This window comes from Channa argus, chromosome 11 (assembly GCF_033026475.1).
Source record: "Channa argus isolate prfri chromosome 11, Channa argus male v1.0, whole genome shotgun sequence".
Classification (NCBI taxonomy): Eukaryota; Metazoa; Chordata; class Actinopteri; order Anabantiformes; family Channidae; genus Channa; species Channa argus.
The window spans coordinates 26,289,119-26,315,306 of record NC_090207.1 but is presented as its reverse complement, the minus strand read 5'-3'; the positions used below and the strand labels follow the sequence as shown (position 1 = coordinate 26,315,306).

Below are 26,188 nucleotides of genomic sequence, written 5' to 3'. Positions count from 1 at the left end.
GCGTAGAAGCTTTCAGTTTATGTTTGCCCGCGCTAGTGCCAGCAGAGAAGACAGGAGGGAAGGGAAGGGACATGAAGCAGACTGAGTTGAGCTGGGACAGCATTAGCACAGCTGGGTCATTCCAGCGCTAGTCAGGCGGCAACACACTGAGGGGGAGGGGGGATTGGCAACATCAAATTCTCTGTGCAGACAGCAACACCACAGGAAGATCGGGTAATGATCAGACATATGCTCAGGACATTGTCAGAGAGCTGTTAATATGGTAATAGTTTGTGGCTGTGGAGGATGTTTTAGATGGAACACTGGAGCGGGAATGAGAAGTAGAGGTTGCCCTGGCAACAGTGGGAAATGGGAAGAAGCCACAATGCAGTATCATTGCTTCACACTGTAGGATAGCTGCTCTCTAAACGTGCTGATGAGGCCTGTTTTGGTGACTGAAATCTCTCCATACTGACACACACACAGATGAAATGGAGTATGTCACCAGTTCCGAATATGGGTCACACATATTAAATCGTCCATGTATGAGTGTAGCTTTACTCAGAGGTACAGGTTGTCTAGGCTTATTCAGTTTGTCCTGAGCTTTATCAGATATCTGTGTTCATTTTAACATGTTTGCTTCGTTCTCAGTGTTTGTGTGTCTGTTTGTCGGTGTGCATCTCACCAGCAGTAACCAGGCCACTGTGTGTCATAGCACAGTGGAAGATGATGGGTAAACAAACAGGTCATCTTCTCCAGTCCTGTCTGATGCAAAACAGCTCATATTCTCTTGGTTATATAACCCATAGGGTCAGCTGAGTTTGAAACCCCAGCAGAGGTTAAATCAAGCTTATCAGGAGCAGTCTGCTTCACGCTGGAAAACAGAACAGTCACATGAGCTCACTAGATGGACCAACATCTAGGTTAGTGGAAAGCAGCGATCTGTTTCTAAACCATTATTTAACACGGACGCTCTGCTGTGCTCACATCTGGAGTTTGAGGCTAACAGTTGACTGTTTAATATAAATTTTGTTTAGTTGTCACCATAGCACTAAATATACATTTAGAATCACACTATGTGACAGTATTTCTCTTCATCCGCTGTCCTACTTGCAAAGCATCCACATTCATATAGGAGTACTGGCTAGACCCAGCTGAGCTTTGTTTCCAGGTGCAGGCTCCAGGAAGGGGCCCCAGCTTCCCTAATTCTAGTGTGGTGTATAGAGGTACACACATCTCATACTCATGACAATATGCAAATCAATAAGGGTGAGAAGCTCAGATATCAGGAAGCAGCTGAGAGTCAAACTGACCAAGCAAAGGGGGCTTGACCTTCCTGGATGATATTCTGCATTCTTGCCTGTTTCATGTGTTGTAAACCTGCTCTTCAACAGTGTGCATGAACTCCTTATTAAACCTTTATAATGTTAAGCCCTGCTTTAAAGTCAAGGTTGCTATAGTTTGATTGATTAGTTATAAGGTCTAGGAATGATTGGAATGGTTTTGTGAGTTGCTTTATGACAAACTTCATCTGATGTTTGCTACTTTGTCACTATCAGACATAAATTGAGATGTTTACCCACGGATACATGGTGGTGCTGCAGGCTCTGTTCTGTCACGCCGTAGTTCCTGTTTGACAAGCAGAAGCTGTTGTGGCATCAAAGTACCATAGACAGGAGGCTGCAGGACAAAGCTAGGCCTTTAATGTGACATTTCAACATGCGACTGGAGGAAGCCGGGGATCGATCCAACCACTGCGAGATTAATGGAGGAAAGCTCTACTTTCCTGCCACTATGCACACACAATGACAAACAAAAGAACTGTACAGCTAGAGAGGCAACAACAAGGTGATGTTCCACAATGAGCCCAAGAACAGCTTCAGGGGTGCGTTAGCATCTCCAAATGTGTGGATGAACAGTTGATTGAGGGTTTTGCGTTTTGAAGACGATGTTGGAAAGTGCTGCATACAGCAGGTGTGACTAAAGTTTATGAGTCATATGGTTTTTATAGCCATCAGAAGGACCTCATTCAGTAGACAAGGGGTTGACATTCTACATTTTATCATAAAATAAAGGTATCATTTGTTCATTCCAAACAGCTTTGTGTTAGTGACCCAGTCATCTGGGGATACATGGCCCCAAACTGTGCCAGTAAAATGCCATGGTATGACATGTCCTTCTGAGGTGTAACAGCACTGCCAATGTTTCCGCTGCCTTGTGAGATTTGTTGACACTGTTAATACACTGCCATCTTGAGCCACCTAGTGGAACGGCGCTAGTGGCACAGTGGCTTAAAAAATAGCTTATGCATGTTGGAATCATTTTCCCCAACACGCAAAATGCTATAATCAGAACATTTGGCAAATAAACCAAATCATTTAACATATTTTAATCAAATATTAAATAGCATAAAAATGATTTGCATTGTACTTTGTAGGTGTAGGTTTAAAAATGTAAAGAAGCTTCAACAAGCACCCATCCACAGCTCTGCTGTGCTGTACTTGAAGCACTCAGAGACGGCACGATGTGTAGGTCAAATTTACAGAAACAATTGCCGTGATTGGGGGAAAAATAGCAGAATGTTTTGGGATTGGTTGAATTGGCATTTACTGTAATTGTACCATCTCAAATTTCTGAAGAGTCTGATTTGTGATATAGTCTAATGGTGAATTTTAAGATTAGATGTGAGTGTTGATTATTAATCTAGAACAGACTGTAGAATATAAGGGTTTTGTGCACATTTGTTTGTTCCCAGGAATATAGCAGTATATTGTTCTGATATGCATTAGGTGGAATCCAGCAAAAATCTGTTTCTATTCCTGTGCAGATCCCAGTGACGCCCCAGTGTGTGACCAGTGCCGCCCCCGCTACAGTGGCCCTAACTGTGACAAGTGCAGCGCTGGCTTCTACAAAACATCTGGGGCCTGTGTTCCATGTGACTGCAGTGGGAATGCAGACCCTCAGGGTCCTGCTCAGCTTTGTCACCCCGACACCGGCGTCTGCCTAAGCTGCAGATACAACACCACCGGACCCCATTGCCAGCTTTGTGCTCCTGGATTTATAGGGGATGCCCTAGCACATAACTGCACGCGTCCAAGTAAGACTGAATTACAGCGTCCTTTGAAAAAAATTGTTGCTTTCATTACACTTTTTTTTTTTTTTCTAAGGAAATGGAACCACCTTAAGAGCATCATGGCAGATTTGTTCCAGCTGAAAGACAATTTAGTCTATTGTTTGAGAAGAACAGTGTCAGCCTGCCGACTAAAATCTTTGTTTTTGGAGTTAGGTGGTAAATCAAAGCAATCAAAAAGAAACCGCATTGTGGTTCTATGCCTCTGCCAACCAGTGAAGGTGCAGTTTATGTTCATGTCTGTCCAGATTCATGTTTTCATCTGTTCACCCATGACTCCAAGTGGACATTTGTGCCAGATGTAGTGAAATTCTCTCCAGGGGTTCCTGAGATATTGTGTAGATGAAGGTGGAACCGACACGAGGTTGCAGTGACCTTTGATCAACAAAATCTAATCAGCTTATCGCTGAGGCCAAGTGGACGTTAGTGCCAAATCTGAAGAAGTTCTTTTTCACTTTGATCTCACATAGCAGGAGAAGCACCAGTGGTAATGGCATGAATGCAGCATGCACCTGTTGTTTGGAAAAAAGAAATCAGTGGTTTTTGGACACAACATTCCAATCAATGAAACTGATGTTCTTAAGCTGCTATTTGATTGACATTGTTACAAAAATCGAATAATCAAAATCAAATATAGTATTAGTGAAGTAGGTTAATTTATACTACTACTACTTCCTATCCATATCATCTTCAAGAGGACATATTTACACATTTTTAGTGGTGATATTCCAAAAGATTAAACCAAAGATTGTTTATGAGATAAGAAGTATCTTGTGAGACGTCTTCTGTAGGGACACTGAACAGGGATTTCACTTTTAGAATCAGTTTTTTGGTTATAGCATGTCAATAAATCAAGGAGATCAACTTTTAGTTCTAGATCAGGTCATTTAATGTAGCTACTAGAAAATATATCTTTTTTTTTTATTTTTTATTTTAAGTAAAGCCGTTGAAAATTTGTTGAACAGTAAATGTAAATAAGATGACCAAGAAGACTGAAATCAGTCAGAACTAATATGCAATTTTAATATTGGATTCTCATTGGATAAATACCTGAGCATCAATCTTGTTTTCATTTAAGGACAGTTAAAAAAAAAAAAGTAACCTGCCCTCATTTTCTTTTTTTTAGCCACTGCATGACTCTTGTAATAACATGCTTTTGACATAAACTAATTATTATTCTCAGTATTTTTAATACTATAAGAGAGCTGTGCTTCCTATATTATTTGTTAGGATAGAAAATAATTTCACCTTTTTGGACCGTTTTCTCTCCTGTACTGTGAAACAAGGTTACAATCAATTCCTCAGTCAGTTCCAAGTTGTGTCTTATTGCCACTAGGTGGCACCAGTTACCAACAACCTGCTTGTCCTTATTCAGTAGTTACAGGCCTGCACTGAATTTGTCTATCAGGAGTTTGAATTAAACAGAGTTGTGAAATGACATAAAATATGTGCTTTTCTTTCCTCAGCACTTCGGCTCAATCCCACACAAGCCGTAACAACCACAACAGAGGCCCACACATCAAGTAGATCCTCTTCTACATCCACCACTAGCACCACTTTGACTACCCACGCAGCAAGAGGCATCCCAGCCTCCACATCCAGCAGTAACATGAGCACCGCCTCGCTCACCACGGCAAACATCCAGGCCCTGCTTACCAGTCTGAGCAGTCCCACTGACAACACCACGGCAGCTCTGACAGAAGTGTCCTGGACGCAGTTCAACATCATCATCCTGGCCGTCATCATTATGGTGGTGCTGCTGCTGCTGGGCTTTGTTGGAGGCGTATACACCTACCGGGAGTACCAGAACCGTAAGCTCAACGCACCGTTCTGGACCATCGAGCTAAAAGAGGACAACATCAGCTTCAGCAGTTACCATGACAGTATCCCCAATGCCGACGTGTCAGGCCTGTTGGAGGACGAAGCCAACGAGGTGGCACCCAACGGCCAACTGGCACTCACCACACAGGGCAACTGCTATAAGGCTTAGCATTACATCCATTGCTACACTGGACACCTAAATTTACAAAAATGACACAAAGCTGCTGGAAAGTACCAAATCCAAAGCTCCTTTATGTACGACTGCTTGTTGTTACTCGTGTTACTGCCCGTCTGCAGCACTTTATAACACTTCGTGAACTAACAGTCAAAGCAAGCAGAATTGGAGAAAGATATGGAAAAGTGATGCGGAGTTTGCCCCTTAAACCTGTTCCTTTTTTTTTTTGATATGATTAAGCGCAGGACAGGGATCAGTGCAGAGGGTCCAAAGAAAAAGTGTTTGGTTTGTATAGCAGATTAGTTGAGCAATTGGTTTGGCATGAGCCAGGAACGACGGCGGTACGAGGTGTTGCAAAACAGTTCTGGTTGAAGGACATATGGGAGCCTAGCATTTCAGATATTTTTCAAATGGACTTTTGACTGTTTTAAGTTATAAATGGATCACTTGAACTGTGATCTTAGACTGAGACAATGATTGTTATTTAATTGGTTTTTATTTAGTTATTTATTGGTTGACGTTTCAATCTGGGGAGAAATGCTGCACTCATACGACGTGTTTATCCATGGTGTTTTATCTTATGTGTTGTTAATGGTAACTTGAAATGACAAATATGTTCTCAAGCATAGTTTATGTGCTTTGGTGAGAGTCCTAGGGAAAGATGAAAGTTGCTGGCACAGGTGTTTAAATGACCTCGTCTATTATTTATAGCTTCCGGTCTTTTGTTAAAGCGTGCCAGCTCACCTGATGTATCTAAGAGGAGTGTTTTTTTCAAAGAAACTATATCTACCTTTCATAAACTCACAGTCCAATGCTACTGCATAACAGTGACTAACACCATAAACTCTCCATAATCTAATCTGCTTTTTGCTGGCTACCTCAGCAAAAGCATAACAATTTGAAAAAAAAAAAAAAAGAGCTGGGTTATGATAGGGCAATTTGGTGTCTAAAACATACAAACAATATTCTGTTGATACTGTTGTTATGGAGGAAAACCAGCCTGCACTTGGTAATAAAAAAATGACCTCAGTTTAGTGGTAACTGGTAGCAGTAAGAGCAGTGAGTAACTGTATAATCACGTCAACCTCCCATTTTTACTTTGTTGTTTAGCCCCTGGAGGGGTGCACTTATTTTTACCACAGTAAATGAGTAAAGCTAATTATGGAACTAACTCCTCAGGTACTGGTTCTTTCCCTAATGTAATCACTGTAAATATGATTATTGTACAGATGAATGTGAATAGTAGCACTATTATTGTACAGGTAGAATACTGTGTGTACACTGTCACCCAACAAGCTCCCAGAACTTCACCCTCAAGGGTGTGATGTTTCAGTCAGCCCACAGCTTTTTGTATTTTTAATTTGTATTTATTATCATCAGTGGACTTTGCTATATATGCGGCTAAAATGCAGAACACCAAGAATTTAAAACACAAGATACAATGATGTAAATACTCCAAAGTCAGAGCTCAACTCTCAAATAAAAATGGGTTTAACTGTTGTCCTTGTCCTCATTGAGAAATACAGAAAATGATATACTAAATGTCCACGAAACTGTAAAGTTCCTCCTTGGTCTATATCGGTACTGAGGGTTTCGAGGTTCCACATTTATGCAAGTTGCACAGTGAACTATGACAAAAATCTTAAAGTAAGATTTAAACTGAGATTTGAGGGATCACAAACATTCGATTCTTTCCATGTATAGCAAATCAGAGTAGACTTTTCCAAACTCGTTCAGCTTGTCCAATGAGCTAGAGGATCGCCGCAGTGGATCATGTGGTCTGCACATTAAATTGGCACAGGTTTTTATGCCGGATGCTTTTCCTGATGCAACCCTCCCCGGCTTTTCTTCAGACCCGGAATCGAGGCTCGGATTTACGATGGCGTGTGACACCTCTAGGCTGTGGTTGGGCAGTTTTAGTGGTTTGACTGTCTTTTCCAGGAACACTTCAACATGTGGCCAGCGCACAAACTGCCGACACTAGGGTCGATAGACGGTCACTGCCACTTGTGTCCCTCTCAAGCAAAGTGCTAGTACTTATCTAAAAAAGCAATCCTTTACCCTTTACGAGTATGTTACAAATTAAATACTTTACTCATGTTTAAGTACAAAGTGAATGCTCTAAAATGCACACAAAGTACAAAAGTACTCCACATTAAAAGATGGTACTTTAAACGGTATTGATCTTAATAGCATAGTGTTAATGTACAAGTCTAGTCCAGATTTGTCTGTCTAGCACGGCAAGGTTACAAACTTGTGGTAAAGTCTATTTGTAGTAGTGAATAAAAAAACGCTGACATAGACTGGCTTCTTTTACACGGTGTAGCCTGAAAAAAATTAAAATTAAGGTCTGATTTATCCAGAATAATAATTGATAACCGGCTGTACTTTGACTGTTACAGTTGTCAAATAAAAGTAGTGGAGTAAAAAGTACAATTGAATCTGAGTAATGTTGAGTTAAATAAAATGGAAATACTCCAGGTGCTATAAAAGAACCTCAAAATTGTACTAATACAAATAATACAGTGCTGCGAAAAACATTTCACTCCTGATTCCTTCAGTGCTTCCTTCAGTCACAACAAATTGCTCTCACATAGCAAATTATCCACTTATCATCACACTAAAAATAGCACACTTGATTGTTGGTATGATGTTTTTTTTTTTGTGGAATTCTGTGTTTGGTTTAGTCCAGACCTGTTTCCTCCAAACATTTTTTAGCTCATTACTCCATAAAAGGTGTGAGGATATTCTAGGTTTAGCTTTTATTTGTCTTTCAGAATGTGATCTCTTTAAACATCTGTTCCTTGGATGTTTTTCTTGGATCTTTGTGACATCTTTGAGCAGTTGTTGTCTTGCCCTTGAATAATTTTGGAAGTAAAGACACTTCTGGGAAGTTTCACCATACTCTCAAATCTTATGCATTTAGGCAACGGTGTACCTGTGGAGCTTTGGAGCGTAAGAAACTGCTTTGCAACCCTTCTGTATGTTGTAACTAAGAAGGGTGACTTTGATACATTGAATTTTTTTTTTTACTGTGTTTTCTGTTTGCTCAGGTTGCCTTTGCTTTATGCTAGATTTAGTTTGAAATTTTTAAACAGTTTCAATATGTCAGCGAGTTATCAAAGCACTGTATACGTTGTTCTGTCCCACCGAAGTTACCGTTACCTAGTTCTTCCTCTTTACAAGTGATTCTCTAGAGGAAGGCTGACATTTGTTGCAGCCGGTGGAATGCTGCCAATATCATCATTTAGTAGAGAGCCACAGATTATTGTGACATTTCCACCTTTTCCTGTGATGTCCAGCTCTTCACTCAATTTCCAATTTCGTATCACGCATATACACACCTCTCACTCTTGAATGTTGACAGGGTGGCTTGTGTAAACCTTTCCCATAAATATTGCCATTTCTGTTTACAAGTGGGTGCTTATTTCTGAATAATGCAAATGGATTATATTGACATGAGAACATAAAGCAGACATAGTTGAATATTTAACTTTGTATACGTTTGAGTAATGTACATTGAAGTCTCTTTTCAGGTCTTTAGGATATGAAACTTATCCACAGAGCTACGCTGAACAGTCACAACATTGACATCACTAGTAGTAATACTGTGATTAATTGCCATTCATTTGCTGCCTCCTACGACAGTGGAGGGAGCTGAACTTTATTCTGCAGTGTGTTTGGGTTTTGCTTGTTGAAGATGTTTTTTTCTGAAATCAAGGGCACATAATTACTTTGGAAATACTTTAGTAGTTATAAAAATGTTGTCACACTGCTTAAAGCTGTAACACACTACAAGAGTTTGTAGAACTTCCCAAACTCAATACTCTAGTAAGCATTTGCCTACTTAACTACAAGTAGAAGAAGTACTTCATATAGTCTTCAAGTTGAGGTGCAAACTACATGTCCCAAATTTGTACTTTAAGACAAAAGTACAAGTAAGTGATTTCTCTGAGCATCCTTTTGAAAATGAAAAGAATTTAAACAACTTGATCCTGTTGATAGCATAATTGTAAATGTCTAGTGCAAGTGTGTCTCTTGCTGTCTGCAGAGTTAGTTAGTTTAGTTTATTCAGTGAGAACCACTTTAAAACCACTAATTGCCCCTTTAATTTGGAGCAATAAAAAGCCAACACTGAGGGCTAAAACCAGAGAATCTCAGCTTTTGAAAGGAAAGTGATATTATTGTGGATTTACTAATTAATGCAGTTGCGTACATTTTAAGCCACGGTGGTCATTAAAGTGGAAATGGTCTAGCAACAGGGGGCTTCTTGATTCACACACTCTTCATTGACGAAAGTGCCTCTCTTTCACTAAGGATCTACCACTAGTATTAATAATAATAATCTTAGACTGTTAACGTGCTTATGTCAGGCAGCAGCAGGGAGCCAGAAGTGACGGATGTTTGGGTTGGACCAGTACTCTGTGCCATACTAAAAATGAAGACAGCTGCGGTACATTCTGTGTGTCATGCTGAGTATGAAATGTTTGTAGTCTGTGGAAAACTAACCTAAAAAAAAAAAAAAAAAAAAAAGGAAGTTCGTGTTGGAGTCTCACTCAGTGAAACTCCGTTAAATCGAGACTCTACCAGTAGCGTTGCGGTTTTTCAACGTGGGCGACACAACGCTGATAAATGGAGATGTTTGACCGGAGACTTCTCAGTCAGTGGGAAACAAGCGGCATGGGGGAAGAAGGCTGCTGTTGCTGCTGCTGCGAGGGAGAAGCTGGATTACATCGGCAACACACTTTAATTCAGCTTCTCCGCAAGAAAGAGTCAAGTCTACGGCGCACGGGTATATGTTTTGCCGTGGCGGCTTTTCTCCTGATTTTACTCGCTATGGCTTCAATGGTCGCGGTTGTACTTGGAGTGCGAGGTTTTCAATGCCAGGTAACATTCTTTCATCATCTGAATAGTAGTGCGGACGCTGATGTAGCTGGGGTTTGAGCAAAAATAAATACGAGTATGGATTCTTAATAAGAAAAACAGCACAACCCACTTTGGGATTGGATTGAAAAGCCTAGTTTATGCACGAGAAATCGTTTGAATTTGCTGCTTTAACTCGTGTTGTGTTGTAGTAAGAGAATATTATGACATTCTGCATTGTAAGTGGGACAACGTTTATTTCCTTATTACCTGCTGCAGTGATTGCTAAAAGTTAAACCCGACTGCTCAGACGCCCGACTTTTATTGAAAGTGTTTATAAACATTTTCCCTCGCCGCACGCGCATGATGTTGACCTACTGTGTGCTCGCGCTCTGGTATCGCAGCTTCTAGCAATGCGGTCCTCTCGGATGTGAACATTTAGGCTACATTTTTTTTTTTTTTTTTATGAAAACTTTTAGTAGAACAAAGAAAGCACCCATAGGTATAGATTTGGGAGCTAAATTTATCATTTAGTAGCGACAGCACAAAGTACCTTTTAATTTATTTGTTTCGTTGTTTAGTAAAAGTTCACTTTTTCAGCCTTTTCGTTTCCTATTGAAATGTGTCCATAACGAGCCATTTCTGCTCCTATTAAAAAAAAAAAAAAAAAAAAAAAAAAGAAAGGGAAAAAAAAACAGGCTGTGTGTGGGAAATGACGAAGCCGCGGAGAGAAAATGCGTAAGCTAATACGCGCACGTTTTACTAGAACGTGCGCTCGAGTTGCTTCTGGCACCGCACGAGCTATTGCACACGATTTACGTTGGCAGAAAAGTGTTCAGACCCTAACATTGACACCAGGCACAACGCCCATCGAGTCCTGCCGCACGAGCCACAGCCACACTGTTAAAAGATAACAAACAGCAAGGGTTGACTGCTTCAGCTCGCAGGACAACGTTTGAAAGACGGGTTTTGGAGACGTTTTATCCCGCTGTATACAGGTCAGTGGGAGCGTAAAAGACACCGTGTGTGCGCTTTTAGTGGACGGAAGTGCGCATACTGTCGACTCCAACCGCGTTCACTTCCCTAATTCCATGTTCACGTGTCACTGAAAATCCATGAATTAATTCTACTAAACCTACGTAACCATCACACTGCAGCAACGAGTATGTCCAAATTAAAAACCTGTGGCTCGGTTCAGCAGTGGGATTCCAATCAATTATGTCACTGGGATTTACCCTGACGCGGTGGCTGGATTGATCCGTAGGTCATTGGTGACATAAAGGCTTCCAAGACGCAACGCTGCCACCGCCTTTGGCAAAAACCTGGATCATGGGAAAAATTTTCCCTGCAACATGTGTAAACAGCGTTGTTGTTTTTTTTTTTTGTTTAGTCTTTGGAGTTTCTTAAACTGAAGTAACGAGGTAAAGAAATATGGTATTCATACATTTTATTATAGCAGATTGCTCAGTGTGTAAAAACTCGCCCCTGCTCTAAACACATTACGATTATTGCTTTATCAAAAGAATTCAGCCTAATTTGTTTTCTTTTTACTGTTTAAATTATGGTGAACAGCCAGATGATATCTAATTCAAATTTAGTGCTACCGTTGGGAATCACGCTAATTTGGTGTTCTCCATGATCCCATTTAATTTCTGACATATACGGGTATAACATCCTCAAGTCAGAATCAATGAGTCAAGACTCATTGATTTTTGGCTTAGACATCTTATCTTGGTCGCCCCATTTAACAGAAACTTGGGAACGAGGTACGCTGTAGCAAAACGTGGCCTCTGGGCGTTAAAGTTGCAGGACTTGTTTGTCCACTCCCGGGCTCCGTAGAAAATAAATTAAAAGCGCACATTGCACTTCGGCTCTCTATTTGCATACCTCACTGGCACAGTGTGTCAAGTTATTTGCTTATGATTTGAAGTACGATGGCCAAACCTAAACAGAATCATTAAATCTTTTCTTACATGAGTCAGAAACGGCTTCCTTTTATGTGTTTGTTTCCATGCAAAGTACATTACATTTACATTTACATAAATATTTTTAAAGTAGGACCAATTCTGTACTTATGGCTGCACCTCTATCATCACTGTTCACACAAATGGTAATTAAAGTGAATTTGTTTCCTTACAGCCTATTAAGCAGCCTGCAAACTGCACATCAGGTAAATATGTTGTTCAAGAATCCAGTTAATAATTTGCAATCATTAATCATTGTGCATAATAACACTTTCTGAATCTTCTTTGTAGAGCAATCTAAAAATGTGGACTATCCAAGCGCCATGCTAACAGGTAAAACAAAATGCATTGGTGAATGTGGTATTTCTTATTTGTTTTACTCAGCATTCACTGCACTTGCCAAATGTTTTTCATATGTAATATACAATAAACTAATAATATACAATCCTAGCACTTTTCATTGGGGTTGTTTACAGTCGCGCAGAAGTCAGTACCACCTCTTGGGCAATACTGATTACCCCTGTATTTCAGTAGCTGATAATATCCACACTTCAGTAGCAGTTACGAGAAATAATTGTTTCCCGTGTGACTTTGTCAGTCTCTCACATCTGGAGAAGTTTTTGCCCATTTGTTTTCATACCATTGCTACAGTTCATTAAGGTTGTTGAGCATTTACTTATGCACAGTGCTCCTAAAGTCCCACCACTTTAAGTTGAAGCCCTGACCTTGATTAGGTCATTCTAGAATTACTTGTCCTGTTATGTCACTCAATATCGATCAAGCTTTAGCTGGTGAACATATGGCCTCATACTGGAGCGACTGCGGCGCAGGAAGGTAGAGCAGTTGTCCTCACGTCCCCCAGTTGTTGATTCGATCCCGGTTTGATTTGTTTCTTAGTCTTTTCCCGTTGGTTCATTGTTTTGTTGGTTTATTTCCATACCTGGTGTCCTATTTAGTTTGGCATGTTCCCTCTCATTGGTTTTCTTCCCATTCTTCTTCTGTCCCATGTGTTCATTCTAGTTTTGTAGTTGTTGTTATCCGTGCTTAGTTTTTAGTTTCTCTCCTGTTTTAGTAATTCTTGTTATCTGAGTCTCATTTGCTTATCTCTGTTTCCCTGTTTCCTTCCGTGTGGTCATTTAAGTTATTAGATTTTCCAGTCTTGTTTATTTCCGAGTCTTGTGTTTATTATAGCCAATTAGTTTCTGTTGTCTTCTTATTTTCTATTAAGTAAACTCCCCTCATGTTCTGGTTCTGTGGATTGTCTGTGTCTTACCTGTTCCGAGCCTGTTTTCTTGTAACCTCCTGTCAGGAGTTCGTGATTGAATAACTGACTGGAAGGTGCTCAAGTCCTGTGGCTGCAAAACAAGCCCAAATCATCACCTCTCCACCACTGAGCTTGACACTGGGTATGAGTGTTTCATCTGTCCATGGGACATTGCTCTAGAAGTCTTGTTGTTTATTCAGATGCAGTTTTGCCAACCTTAGTTTTGCTTTCATGTTCTTTTAAGACAGAAGACATATTGTTCTGGCAACCCTTCAAACACTCTTCTACTAATTGAAGTGTCGGGGATTTTAACATTTAACATGCTTAGTTGAGGCTTGTAGGGTCTGAGATGGAGCTCTTGAGTTTTTTAAAATGTCTCTAAGAATTGGAGTCTGACCTTGGGCTGAGCGTGCTGGGACGTCCACTCCTAGGAAAACTGGAAACTGCCATGAAAGCGTTCCTCTTGCGAATTGTCTTTCTCACTGTAGAACATTGAACAGCAAATTTGTTAGAACTGGTTTTCTAAGCCTTTGATTGATGCTCAGCAATAACTGCTACATTAAGACCATTGCTTATATCATTCCCTATTGGCAAATTGGCCACACGCATGAATGCTCCAGACAAGCAAACTGCCAACACTTGTGCTTTTAGAGATGTCTTTTTGGCTTAATTTCTCTTAAATAAATAAAGGTTTATGTAAGTATTCATCTGGTGTGTTATTCGTCTGAGGTTGTATTTGACTAATGCAAAGGCCATGCGATGACTAGACCTGTTTTTCTTTTTGTTTTTACAAAAACACCTCAGATGTCTTCACAAGGGAACAAACAAGCATAAGACTTGTGATTTATTGCCCACTCTACCAGTGTTTTGTTTGTTTTTGGGGTTTTTTTTTGTCCTTTCGGTAATATGCACCTAATGTTGCCCACAGCCATGTATTTCCACTAAATCACTAGTTTTTTTATATAAATAGACAGATACACTGAGAAGATACTTCTCATACTCATAATCTAATTCTTCTCTTTCCTGTCCTTAGTTCCCAACAACAGAAGTACTGGGCGTTACCTCCAATGGGAAAGTAATCTAGGGAATGCCTACTGTAATGGTGGTTTCAGCTACTCCAATGGGGCCCTGGTGGTGCCCAAAACTGGAATCTACAGAGTCTTCCTGCAGATGACCTATGAGATTAATACATGTAAAGATGATGTGACTCTCTCACTCACGGTGTATACATACTCAGATGGTTACAAAGAAGATGTGCGTTTCCTGGAATCAACTGACACAGTGAGTTGCAGAAAGAAATCTTGGACAAAATCCCTCTATACATCTGGCTTGATACACCTGGAGGCTAATAGCAAATTGCGTGTGCAGTCATTACACCCTGAACTTATTGTTTCCCATGAAGAACAGGTGTTCTTTGGTGCTCAACTTCTTCCTCCGTAACCTTATGGATTTCTTCTACAGTTTTTAGCTTCTGAGAGGTCTTAACTATGCTTCCTTCTGGTATTATAAGCACTGTCTTTTATATGAAATGTTCCCATTCCAGGAACAATTAGTCACAAAATTAATAATCAGAAAATAAGTCAACAAAATATTTTATTATTTAAAAAAAAAAAAAAGCAAGTTAGTAGTTTTTCGTACTATGTAAAGTGCCTTAAGATTATTATTTTTTTGTTGCGAAGTGGCACTGTAAATAAAGTTGAATTGACTCAGTTTATTACATTTCTTTGTGATTTGGATTGGTGGTTAGGCTTTGGAAATAGCGATGGTCCTTTTTTAATTTTTTGGACTGAAATAAAGTTATTTAGCCAAAACTAGTGAACAGATTGATTTGGAATTCTGTGTCTGGCATTCGTGTAAATTAAAGGGTTAGCCAAGGAATTAAGATCGAGCTCGAAGGAAAACAAATTTGCACAGGGAATTCCACCAGACCTCCTCAAGTTTTCCCAGACAAATTTTACAGGTTTAAAGGTCTTGTTTTTAACAAATACCCAACTGAAAAATGTTCCAATTGTTCCGAAATCCGTTGGTTTTTCCTGACCTTTGAAGATTGTAGTGTAATAGGATTTTTTTCTGTTATTGTAAGAGGGAACAAGTTCCTGTAACATTTAAAACATGCTGCTTTTGGCCTGTTCCCAGGACATAAGTATGCATCACCTCAGCCCAAAATGTCATGTAACAATAAGTAAATTCCCTTAGATTCCACAGTGCTGTGTTGTAATTTGTCTGAATTTTTGTTACTGTACAGTTTTATATTTTAAAAGAATATCAGATTGTTTATAGGATTGGCAATCACTCCTTTGGATGGACTCCAGAGACTGAATAACAAACTTGCTGTTACTAAGCAAAATATTTACTGAGCAGGATTTAAGGCCTCAAACGTACCTGAGCAGGAAAAGAATCAGCCAAATGAGGGAAAGGCGCAATAAAAAATAGCAGACATTCAGCAGAGAAATAAACAATTGTGTTATTTAGCCCATACGTCTGTTTTCTGTAAGGTTGTAGAAGCTGAAGGGTTACAGAAATGTGCTACAACATTTGTGTTAGTTTTAAGAAAAGTCAAGTCAATTCATGGTCATTTACCCACAGCACCAATAAAGCTAAGCTAGCACACATCATTATTTGAAGATTGTTGAGATTTGAATAAGCATTGAAGTATTGTAAGCCTGTGTGGAACAGGCTGAATTACTATATGGTTCTTTGCACATGATGTATAATATGTTACCGTGACCAACTCAGTGGGCTTAGTAAATAAGGTTTGAAGAAAACCAGCAAATAAACCCAAGTCATGCCCACAATGCTGCTGCCTTGATGACATTTGTGTCAGATTTCTAAATATGTTTTATTAGCTAATAAATCTGACAACTGCATAACTACTTTCACCACTTCCAAATCATCAACAAACCCGTTGTCCCTTACAAAAACCTTGCAGTTTATTTTCTGTTCAAATGTATTTAGAATCCCATTTAAAATAGCACATTAGCGTGTGAGCCGTGTGTAGTTGCCCCACATATGGTCAGGATAAGGCAAACGTGTGCACTGAATTTACTGATTATCACTTTTTTTGTTTCAATTTTTTGTACATGAATGAATTTCACTCTTTCACCATAGGGTTCATGCTAAGCTGATAAAAATCTATATGGAAAGAGTTTTCTCGTTATTTTTATTATGTGCAAGGCGCTAATCTACAAGTATACACATATAGACATTTTTCTGTCAAGTGTGTGTGTGTGTGCGTGCGTGTGTGTGTGTGTGTGTGTATGTGTTTTATTTAATTATTTAATTTGTTGCTTGCTGGGCACTACGAGTTGGTGCTATACAAATCAACTTGTTCCTGCTATGAAAAAAAATAATATTTGTGTATTTCTATTTCTATGCATATATGTTTTGCTAAAAGATAAGTAATTATTACTATGTGTGGGTTTACTGTTGGGCTAACTCAAGATTATTTAAGTGGATTGTCCTCAACACATGATCATTTAATCATCAACATGAATCACAATGTGGAATTTTTTTCCAACCAATTTTGTTCCAACCTATCCTGGCTGTGTTTTAAGATTTTCCTCACAGATGTGAAATGTTCCTCAAGATATTAAGATTAGTTAACCTTTATATAAGGACTAGCTAAGTGACTGAGAGTCAAATTAAGAATATTTGCTTTGTATTGCTAAGCTTCAATAAGGTTGAATAAAGATGTGTATTGAAAAACATGATAATAAATATTCATGCAATATGTATAATATTTGTGATATCCGCCTTTTTATTGGGGAAAAAAACTATAAAAATTGCAAACGTACTTTTAAGACATGATGTGAGTTTTCTTCTGAAATGCAAAAGCTCTAAAGTCTGAACTGTTAATTCATTTGAGAATTTTCAATGTTTTTATTATTGACCATTTTTGTCAGTTCCAAAAGAGTATTTCTCGACACAAAATTGCAATCAATCGAGGTATCACACCATTGTAAGTTCATTATGTTGTGAAAAGATTGATTAACTTTAGGAAAAGTAAAGTTCCCAGAGTTAATTGGAGTGTTGTTTTTTCTTCATAGTGTAGATTTTGGCCAGGATGATTCATCATAACTGGACCTTGCAAACACAGGTGCAACATATGCTAAAATCCTTTAAACACATTCACTGCACTCAGCTGATCTCCATTAACTACTTATATGACACTTGAGGCTAATTGGGTTGCACCAGTAACGAGTTACGTAAATGCTTATACAATCCAAAAAAAAAAAAATGTGTCATTTTTTTTAAAAAAGGAAATCTATGGTGATTAATAAAATAAAAGACAAAAACCTCCAGGGGGTAATTACTTTTAAGGCACTTTATGCGGGGAAACTCAAGCATGAAATAGTTTTTCAGGACATTCCTACCTGCAAAAATCACGATTGTAAAAGCCTCTTAAATGTAACTGTCATAAACTTCTTTAATAACCTTGCCTTTATGGTTGGAAATTTGTCAAAGGTCCCAAGGTATGTTGCAATATCTCATGAGAGCAATTGGTAAGAACCTCTAGTTATCCTCAGTCAGATTGAGTCATTAAAAAAAAGGAGCACGTCATGGCTGATTTCAGAACGCAGCAGACGGGAAGGATTGTAGACCTGATTGAGGGAATTGAGGTAAGCGGAAGCTGTTGTGATCACCCTGTAGGCAAGAGACAGAGCTTCGAATCTGATGCGAGCAGCTACAGGAAGCCAGTGTAAAGATCTGAAGAGTGGTGTGACATGAGTCCTTTGACGCTGATTAACGATGAGGCATGCTGACGCATTGTGGATCTAATTGGAGGGTTTGATTGTGGATACTGGTAACCCCATCAACAAAGCGATGCAATTAGCTTCAAATTGTTTTTCAAATTTCTGATAAAAATCATCCTCACGCTGATCAAACATCAGACCCTTGTGGGACTCCAAAGATTTGACTAGAAATGATCAATTGAATGAAGCTGAAATGGACTCATGAACTGACAGAAACAGGACAAAGTTTAAATTTCAGTTTTCTCGGTTGCTTTGGTCCAGATGTTGAATTATCCATAACATTCGCAAGACAGTAAATGCACTCAATCTAAATGTAAATTCATATAATCAGCACGGTGGAGGAGTGGTCAGTGCTGCCACCTCACAGCTAGAAGGTTGGGGGGTTTGCGCCCTGTGTGGAGTTTACCCTGTTCTTCCCGTGCTCGTGTGGGTTCCGTCCAGGAACTTCAGTTTCCTCCCACAGTCCAAGATAATGCAGGGTTTAGATAATTATGGATCAACAGAAGCCAGATTGAGCCTCCCCCAAACTACATAATGATGGACATAATGATGATGATCATTGAAAATGGACCGTCAACAAAATCTATAAGGTTTATCTACAAAAGAGGACTAATAATGCATCGGGCCATGAAACGCTTGTTGACTGCAGCACAACGGACAGGACCAACACCTGGTGACACCTCACAGAATCCAGAACTTGCAAGAGTCCAACACTTCAACTCCAAGCACAATTGTCCAGAGACATCATATCAAATGGTTTTCAAAAAAGCAGGACAAGCTTTGGCAGCAGTTTGATGAGGATACATCTGGACTATCAAGAGTGGCTTTCAAAAATGTCCACTCTGTCCCAGAACATTAGCAGCTGCTCATCAGCAGCTCCCACTGGTGACACGATCAGGTCTTGATGTGTGGCTGGAAGGAAAATCATCTTTGTAAGGGATGGAGAACAGCCCTGACCACAGCCAACACCATCTGCTAGCCTCTTCTTTTCACTCAATATGAGTAGTTTAGAAATAAAACTGAAAAAAGCATCAAATCCAAAAAATTGTCAAGTACTTTTAAATTTTAATACCTTAATTAAAACATACATTTTATGCTTACTTACTTTTATTTAAGTTAACATTTCACTGGGTACTAATACTTTGTATTTGTACTGAGTACATTATTGTATGTTTATTTGTACTTTTACTTAAGTATAATTTTTAAATACTTCATCCACCTCTGATTAAAATAAATACGCAAATTTTGTTAATGTCAAGTTTGGTTTACTGTAGAACTTGTAGTTTGAATTCTAAGAGCCCTTTACAACCATAGAGCTGACTTGAGATCCTTCAACATTTTAAGTTTTAAAGTTTAAAACTCTTCAAAGGCTCATCAATTCAATTCAACTTTATTTATATAGCACCAGTTCACAACAAAGTCACCTCTAGGCACTTTACAGAATAAAGTCAAGACTATAAAGACATATAGAGAGACGCCAACAATTCCCCCTTGAGCAACAGTGGAGAGGAAAAACTCCCTTTAACGGAAGAAACCTCCAGCAGAACCAGGCTCAGGGTGGACGCCCATCTGCATTGACCGGTTGGAGAAAAGAGCAACAGAAAGTAACAACAAAACATCGGGCAGGTTGGTAGCTGCACACTGGAAAACCCACAACTCCAAAGCGAGGGACACCTGCAGAAAGAGACAGAGAGAGAGATACAGCAACGGGAGAAAGAAGACACAAATCTAATGTCATACAGTGGTGGCATAGAAAACATTTTTACTTTAAAGAAAACACTCAACTTTCGTGATACAAAGTGATATAAAGTTGATTTTTTTTTTTCAATATACCAGCAGACACTGAGAATTTAAGAAATTTTGGTACAAAAAGACTTCAGCAGCTATAGCTGGACGTTCTTCATGTCAGTACGAAGAACAAAAAACAGATGTTAAACTAACTATTAAACCTAACTTTAGTTGAATTGCATTTTTCAAGGCACCATGTAAACTCTGGCTTCCAAATTGAACAAAATGGGACAGAACCCTGCTTACCACAAGTGGAAGGACCCACTCAATTGAGGCCTGGACAGGTCTCCAGTCTGTTGCAGAGACACCCACAACCATTCACACGCACATTCACCACTTAACATAACATGCATGTGTTTGGACTGTGGCAGGAAACCGCCTTATTTGGAGCACTGACCACTCCACCACCCTGCTACCTGCAATTTCCTTTAAACGCCACACATTTTTTTTGACCCTCTTACTCATCTGTTATGACTCATTGTCTCACCAGTCTGTGAGCGACAGGGCAGCAACACTGACTAACTCCCTTATTTTACTAACACTCACCGGGAGCAACTAAGTAGAGGGTCAGTGTCTTGCTCAAGAACACTTCGACATGTGACAGGATCTGTTCTCTGTGTAATGGAGGTGGGTGCAGCTCCTCCTCACGCACACTTACAGTGAAGCTCCAGCTGGATACTCGTGGGATCGGAAACATAGCCAAGCTGAGGTGAGACTCCCATGCTATGAAACACCCATCAAACAAGGATAAATCTCTGGAAAAATGGTAATGCCACCTCTGGGTGTGGTCTCTATCCTCCGTAAGGATCTGCTTGAACCATAGTGAGGTCAAAGTTGGTTAATTGCTGTAAATAGCTAAAACAACCATTAACCTCTACAGTAAACCAGCCTCCCTCCTTCTACCAGTGCAGCATGTTTATTTTCAAATGAATGTAAATCTTTTTTCAGAAAGCTGCCTGGGTGGTTGTCAAGTCAGGCGGAAGTGGCAAACTCTATTACTGTATATGTCAGAGAAGAAAAATAGGCGTTTATCCATATTTATTTCAGAGCTGTAAATCAAACCTCTCTTTAAAGGTCTCTTAGCGAATCAGATTTCTTTTGCTCTGTACTCGAAATATGTTGGAAAACAGGATGTTCTGGTATCATTGCCGATTAATCTTACAGCAGTTATTATCATTCCCTGCAGCCTTTTACTTTCTGAGTGACTCAGTCCTTAAGTTGGGATTTTCTGCACCTCTCTCTGTGTTGCATTTATTTCTCTGTCTGTTCTCACTACCACTAATCCTTCCATTTCCCTGGGAAGTGAATCATTTTCGGGCTTTAATCCAATGGTTGAGCTTGGGTAGAGAGGACTGCTAAGATGTATTACCAGCCAGGAAACTCTCTGCTTTGTTATATGCTGGTTAGCTTCAATCATTAAAGCGCATTGTGATGTGATATCATTCACAAACCGTCAATTCTCCTCTACTTTTATTTGTAACCCATTACTTTGAAAAACTGCAATCACCTGCTCAGAAAGCTGTCTGTAGAAAACTTGTAAAGGTTGAAAAAAGTGTCACGACTTGTGTAATGATGGACAAGAACAGAGACAGGGCCTGTTGTAAATGAAAGTGGGTTTAATGGACATTAAAGTAACATAATGGCTGGTTGCCATGGGAACGACTGTGGCACAGGAAGGTAGAGCGGTCGTCCAGCTATCCCGAAGTTGTTGGTTCGGTATAAAATATTATGTTTCAAGTCATAGTTAAAGTCATCATTAATTATTATATTATATTATATTATATTATATTAATATGTCAAATAACTGCTGTTTTAGGTTTTTAAAACTGTAGTTTGATTTCAGTTTAACAAGTATAGGTTAGAAATGACTACTACTAATCACTACTTTTTCGAATATTATTTCAGAATAAACAGTTTGGGTGTTTCGGGTTCAGCTGGGTCATCCACCAAACACAGGGTGTTTCTCCTCGTATGTGAGACCCCGTGTCTAACATGATGTGTGACTCAATAGGAACGAGAGGCAAAAGTGCTTTTTTTGCTTAAGTGAAAGAGTCAAAATGACTAGCCGATATTCCTTTGAATAAGTTTGGAATTTTACAGAATTTTACAAAGCCCTGGATAACTCAATGATTCACTGTTGTAACCTTGTTTTATTTTATTTAGATGATTTAGAAATGAAAGAAAGTGTTCCACCCAGTAATCGATGATCTAAACGCTTTTTTTCTGTTTAGGGTGTGAGGCACAAAATGGCACAGTGCTGTTCACATTCCACAGATAAAAAAGAACAGAATAAACTATTTCTTGAAGCATCAATAAGATAAAGTGACTTTTAACATCCAACATGTTTTACATTTTTTACCAATTGCTTACACGCGTTTTCCAGACCGAGTCTCCTTTTTTCAAAACTGCACACACAAAATGCAAAATGCCTCACATCTCCTTCAAAATGCAACACTGCATCCAAAATGCCATAAACACAAGTCAGAATGAAGCATTTGAATCAAATGGCAAACACTTCTTTCATAATAATACATTTCTGGATACAGCATGTAAACACTGCTGTTCTAAATCTAAAGCTCTTTGGCCTTTAATGGGCTTATATCTACATTTCAATACAGTGTTCTACAGTGAAAGTAACACGCTGAGAGGGGTAACAAGTACACCGATAACACCAATGCAATGTAGAAACAGAAAATTTTTATATTAGGCCAAACATTACTGTTGTATACATTAGCATACAACAAAACTATAAACACGTAAACCAAAAGTATATTCTTCACAGTAAATAACAGTCAATTGTGTTTGCGGTCCCGGTCCAGGAATTGGCAGGGGCGGTGCTGTCCCCAGTGCTAAGCTTTGTGTCTTCTCAGAGCTGGGTCTGGCCACAATACTTCTTCCGCATCACAGGATACATTTTCTCTTGCCAAATATCAAGGGAAGTATCTCCTAGCATGGCGTATCCAACCTTGGACAGAGGCAACCTCTATGTCGTCAGATGCGTCAACAAGTGTTGCCCTAATCTCATCATAGATGGCTCTCCTTCCTCCTCCTCCTTGTCTTGGTATTTGTCCTCGTTGTCCCCTGCCTCTTCCTCCTACTCCGATTGTTCTCTGTTCATTGTTAGCATCTATTGTTCAAAACAAGTAATCTGACCTTTGACCTATTTATTGGTTAGTGATCAGAAATGCAATTAGTCTTTGCACATCTGAGGAGTGTTTCTGTGTGACCTGTTGAGTAAGTGTAGCATTTTGATTGGTTGTGTTTGGAAAAAGGAAAGCAAGTCACTTCCTGATAGATCTTTGTGTTTTAGGAGGAGAAATGTGCGTAGTGCTTTGAAAAAAGTGTTTTATGCAATTGAAAAGTGAGTCAAAGGCTGAGAAATAACTTGGCACGTAGTCTTGCACTTTGAGTTAGAGGTTTCAAAAATCGTGTGACATGAGAAGTTTTTGTGCGTAAGCAGTTGGTAAAAACTGTAAATGAATAGATGCAAACAGCGGCGGCCAGATTCACAAGAATTTGGTTTTGCAGCTAAGAATATGGACATGACATAAGTGCGAGTTAGGGGCCTACAAGAAAATCTTCATCAGTACATATGTTGCTTCATATTTTATGTGGCATTTTAACGTAAAATCCTTTAGTTTAGGAACAAGTAGCTTATGTGGACTGCAAAACGTTCTCTCTCGGAGTTTTCGGGACACACCCTTCAGTCATGCAGTGCCATCATCTGATTCATTGCACACATTTTTGTATCATACGTTTATGTCTGGGGAGAAGAAGAGAGGAAGTCATTCCAAATCAAAATGCTAAAGTTCAAGTCTTGAGTCACTGGTACTAAAGTCTAGTGACTCAAGTCTATTATTCTGCTGACCTGCTAATAACTTGCTTCAGTTAAATCCATGTTTTTCAGTACAAAGATCAGAACAGCCCTTAAAGTATGTATCACACTCAAATGGAAAAAGTGTTACAAAACATAGTAATGGGAACTTCCAAAATCACAATGCTCAGGATTTGTAAAAGCCCAGGAGCCGGAAAACAAGATGGATGAAGTTTGTAAGCAAAGCAGACAGCACAGATTGTACTCTAAGAATTCAGGAAGTACACTCTTCCTGCTCATTTATACTTCAGACTTTCCTTTGTGGTATTTTGGTTTTTGTTAAAGATGTTATTACAGTTCTAATGTGAAATGAGCCTTTGGTATTTGGTTCACTTACTAACATGATGATAAACATATAAACATGAAAAGATTATGTGATATTTCCAGCCTACGTATTTGTTCTCCCATGTACTGTATATTCTTCTTGTTTGCTTTTAGTGAAACCTGACATACCTGGATGTATGTAATGCTTTCATGTGTGGCAGGAATATTAATGGGTGTGGTATGATGCCAAAATGTGTGTTGCAGACTTAGCAATCGTAACCAGACCTGGATTTTAGCTGCTAGCAGTTCAGAAACTGTCATATGAGTCACTTTAAAAGGCCTCACCAATCAAAACAGACGCACCTCCTGCTTAAATGCTATTCACCTACATGGTTAAAATTACTGACAGTTTCAACAGACTGCATATGGTGTGATGAGATGACGATTTAACAGCTGCTTCCCAGTGCAGGTGGCTGCAACTATAACATCATATGTGCACAAGCATCATATGATCAGGGTGGTATTTGGTCTTGTCACCAACAGCTGCAGATAGAAATTGGAACTGACTGCAACCACAGTTGTCATTGTCGTTTCTTGATGAAGAGCTGGCATAGCTGTGAATTTGTGCATAGTTAACTACCAAACTACATTTTACTGTAACCATTTCTTGTTTTTATCAGTCTGTTTATAAAATATCATAAAATTCTACAGTTCCTATAAATGTATTAGAGCAGCAAGGTCACTTCATTTGCATCTATGGACATGGGACAAAAGTTCGGAATTCCAGCTTTTGCACTTTGATTTATTAAAAATCCTACAGTACTGACGGATAATTTAACAATATTTCCTCATAACTCTCCTCTGTCAGACCATTTTCTAATAACATTCTAATTTACAATAATGAACCTTACAGCAGTTAGGAAAAAAATCCACTATAGCTGGTGCTTGTGTGGAAAAGCTGTAAATACATTTAAAGAAACATTTTTTTTTTCATCATTACCTTAAATCAATACAATGAAAAGTAGTCTCCTTAATGTTACTCCTGCACAAGTTGTTTATCTTGTTGACAGTTCTGCAGCCTCACTACGTAAAATATTGGATAGTGTTGCCCCTCTGAAAAAGAAGGCAGCAAAAAGTCCTCCGTGATGCCAGAACAGCATATTATCAGTAATAGGGGAAAACAAGAACAACCCCCGGTTTCTTTTCAGCACTGGAGCCAGGCTGACTAAGAGCCATAGTTCTGATGAGCCTTGTATTCCTTCATCTCTGAGCAGCAATGACTTCATGACCTTTTTTATGAATAGACTTGACCCTGTCTCCTCTCCTCTAACCCCACAAATGTCGGCATTGTATGACATTAACTCTGTGTGTTTTTTCCACTACTTGTCCTTTTCCTTCTCTGCCTTTGCATGTTTTCCAGTGTGCAGCTACTGGTCAACCTGCCCGATGTTTTGTTGTTGCTTTTGTTGCCCTTTTCTTTTCTCTCTCACTTTCCAACCTGTTTCCTGTTTCAGAAGCCATGACACTACCTCCACTGTGCTTCATAGACCAAAAACAACAGTGACAGTCTCACTATTACATAGTGTGTATTTAGCTCAGAAGCAAATCTCTTCCCTGTGTGGATATTTGAACAAATGCCATTGTAAATTGAAAATACCTGTCTCTCCCTCACTTTCTCACACTGCATTATGAAGCTGCTACTATTCCTATTCACCCCTGATTCTGCTTGATTGACAGCATAATGCATATTGTGGGGCCTACTGTATACAGGATCTGGATGGAATGTAGCTGATGACTAAACACTGCAAACATTTTGCACTCAGATGCTGAAGGCGTATTGTTTTATGTAGGCCAATATATTAAACATGGCATATCTATTTGATCACTGGGCTTATTCTAATTTCCCCCTTGTAGATCAAGTTTTCCCATCTTAAAAATAGTTGTTGAGCTGCTACTCTGTTTTAAAGTCTTTAAATGTTGTTGTGCACAACTTTTAAATGTCTAAATTGTTACGCTGACTTGATGAACAACAACAAATGAATATAACAGAATTATTGTAAGAAACAATGTGATTCCAGCATTCAAACATGCATTAAGAACATTTTGAGGAAAGTATAACAGTGTTTGTTTATTGACTCTTTGGAGACTTTAGAGAAAAACATATTTATTAGCATTTTTTATTTCTGCTAGATTAAAATAATGCCTCTGATGTTTATTCACCCATTGCCCCGGTGAATCATAGTTTCGGCTCTAGACTTGTGATGTTTTTTTATAGAGTGAACAGATTTCGAGGTGACTGGCTTAATCCTCAT

The 26,188-nt window shown here is 39.1% G+C and overlaps 2 protein-coding genes across 2 annotated transcripts in view; both read left to right on the top strand.

Annotated features, from left to right (window-relative positions):
• The window catches only part of si:ch211-158d24.2 (multiple epidermal growth factor-like domains protein 9), a 28,142-nt gene extending 21,537 nt beyond the window's left edge, over positions 1 to 6,605 (top strand). Inside the window, exons 5-6 of the mRNA XM_067521703.1 lie at positions 2,807 to 3,076; positions 4,576 to 6,605. Of these exons, the coding sequence (XP_067377804.1) occupies positions 2,807 to 3,076; positions 4,576 to 5,099 (794 nt within the window). The 3' untranslated portion in view covers positions 5,100 to 6,605. The remainder of the gene's footprint in view (positions 1 to 2,806; positions 3,077 to 4,575) is intronic.
• Positions 6,606 to 9,586: 2,981 nt separating this feature from the next.
• On the top strand, positions 9,587 to 16,933 carry si:ch211-158d24.4 (uncharacterized protein LOC560966 homolog). Its single transcript, XM_067521639.1, has 4 exons — positions 9,587 to 9,992; positions 12,108 to 12,138; positions 12,224 to 12,265; positions 14,230 to 16,933. Exons 1-4 carry the CDS (start codon positions 9,738 to 9,740, stop codon positions 14,634 to 14,636), a joined length of 735 nt encoding a protein of 244 aa, XP_067377740.1. The 5' UTR covers positions 9,587 to 9,737; the 3' UTR covers positions 14,637 to 16,933.
• The last annotated feature ends 9,255 nt before the right edge of the window (positions 16,934 to 26,188 follow it).

Excerpts from the sequence above, each read along its gene's own strand:
- si:ch211-158d24.4 (XM_067521639.1), top strand. The coding sequence starts at position 9,738 with ATGGAGATGTTTGACCGGAGACTTCTCAGTCAGTGGGAAACAAGCGGC. Across the intron at positions 9,993-12,107 it reads TGCGAGGTTTTCAATGCCAG|CCTATTAAGCAGCCTGCAAA; the intron begins GTAACATTCTTT and ends GTTTCCTTACAG. Across the intron at positions 12,266-14,229 it reads TCCAAGCGCCATGCTAACAG|TTCCCAACAACAGAAGTACT; the intron begins GTAAAACAAAAT and ends TCCTGTCCTTAG.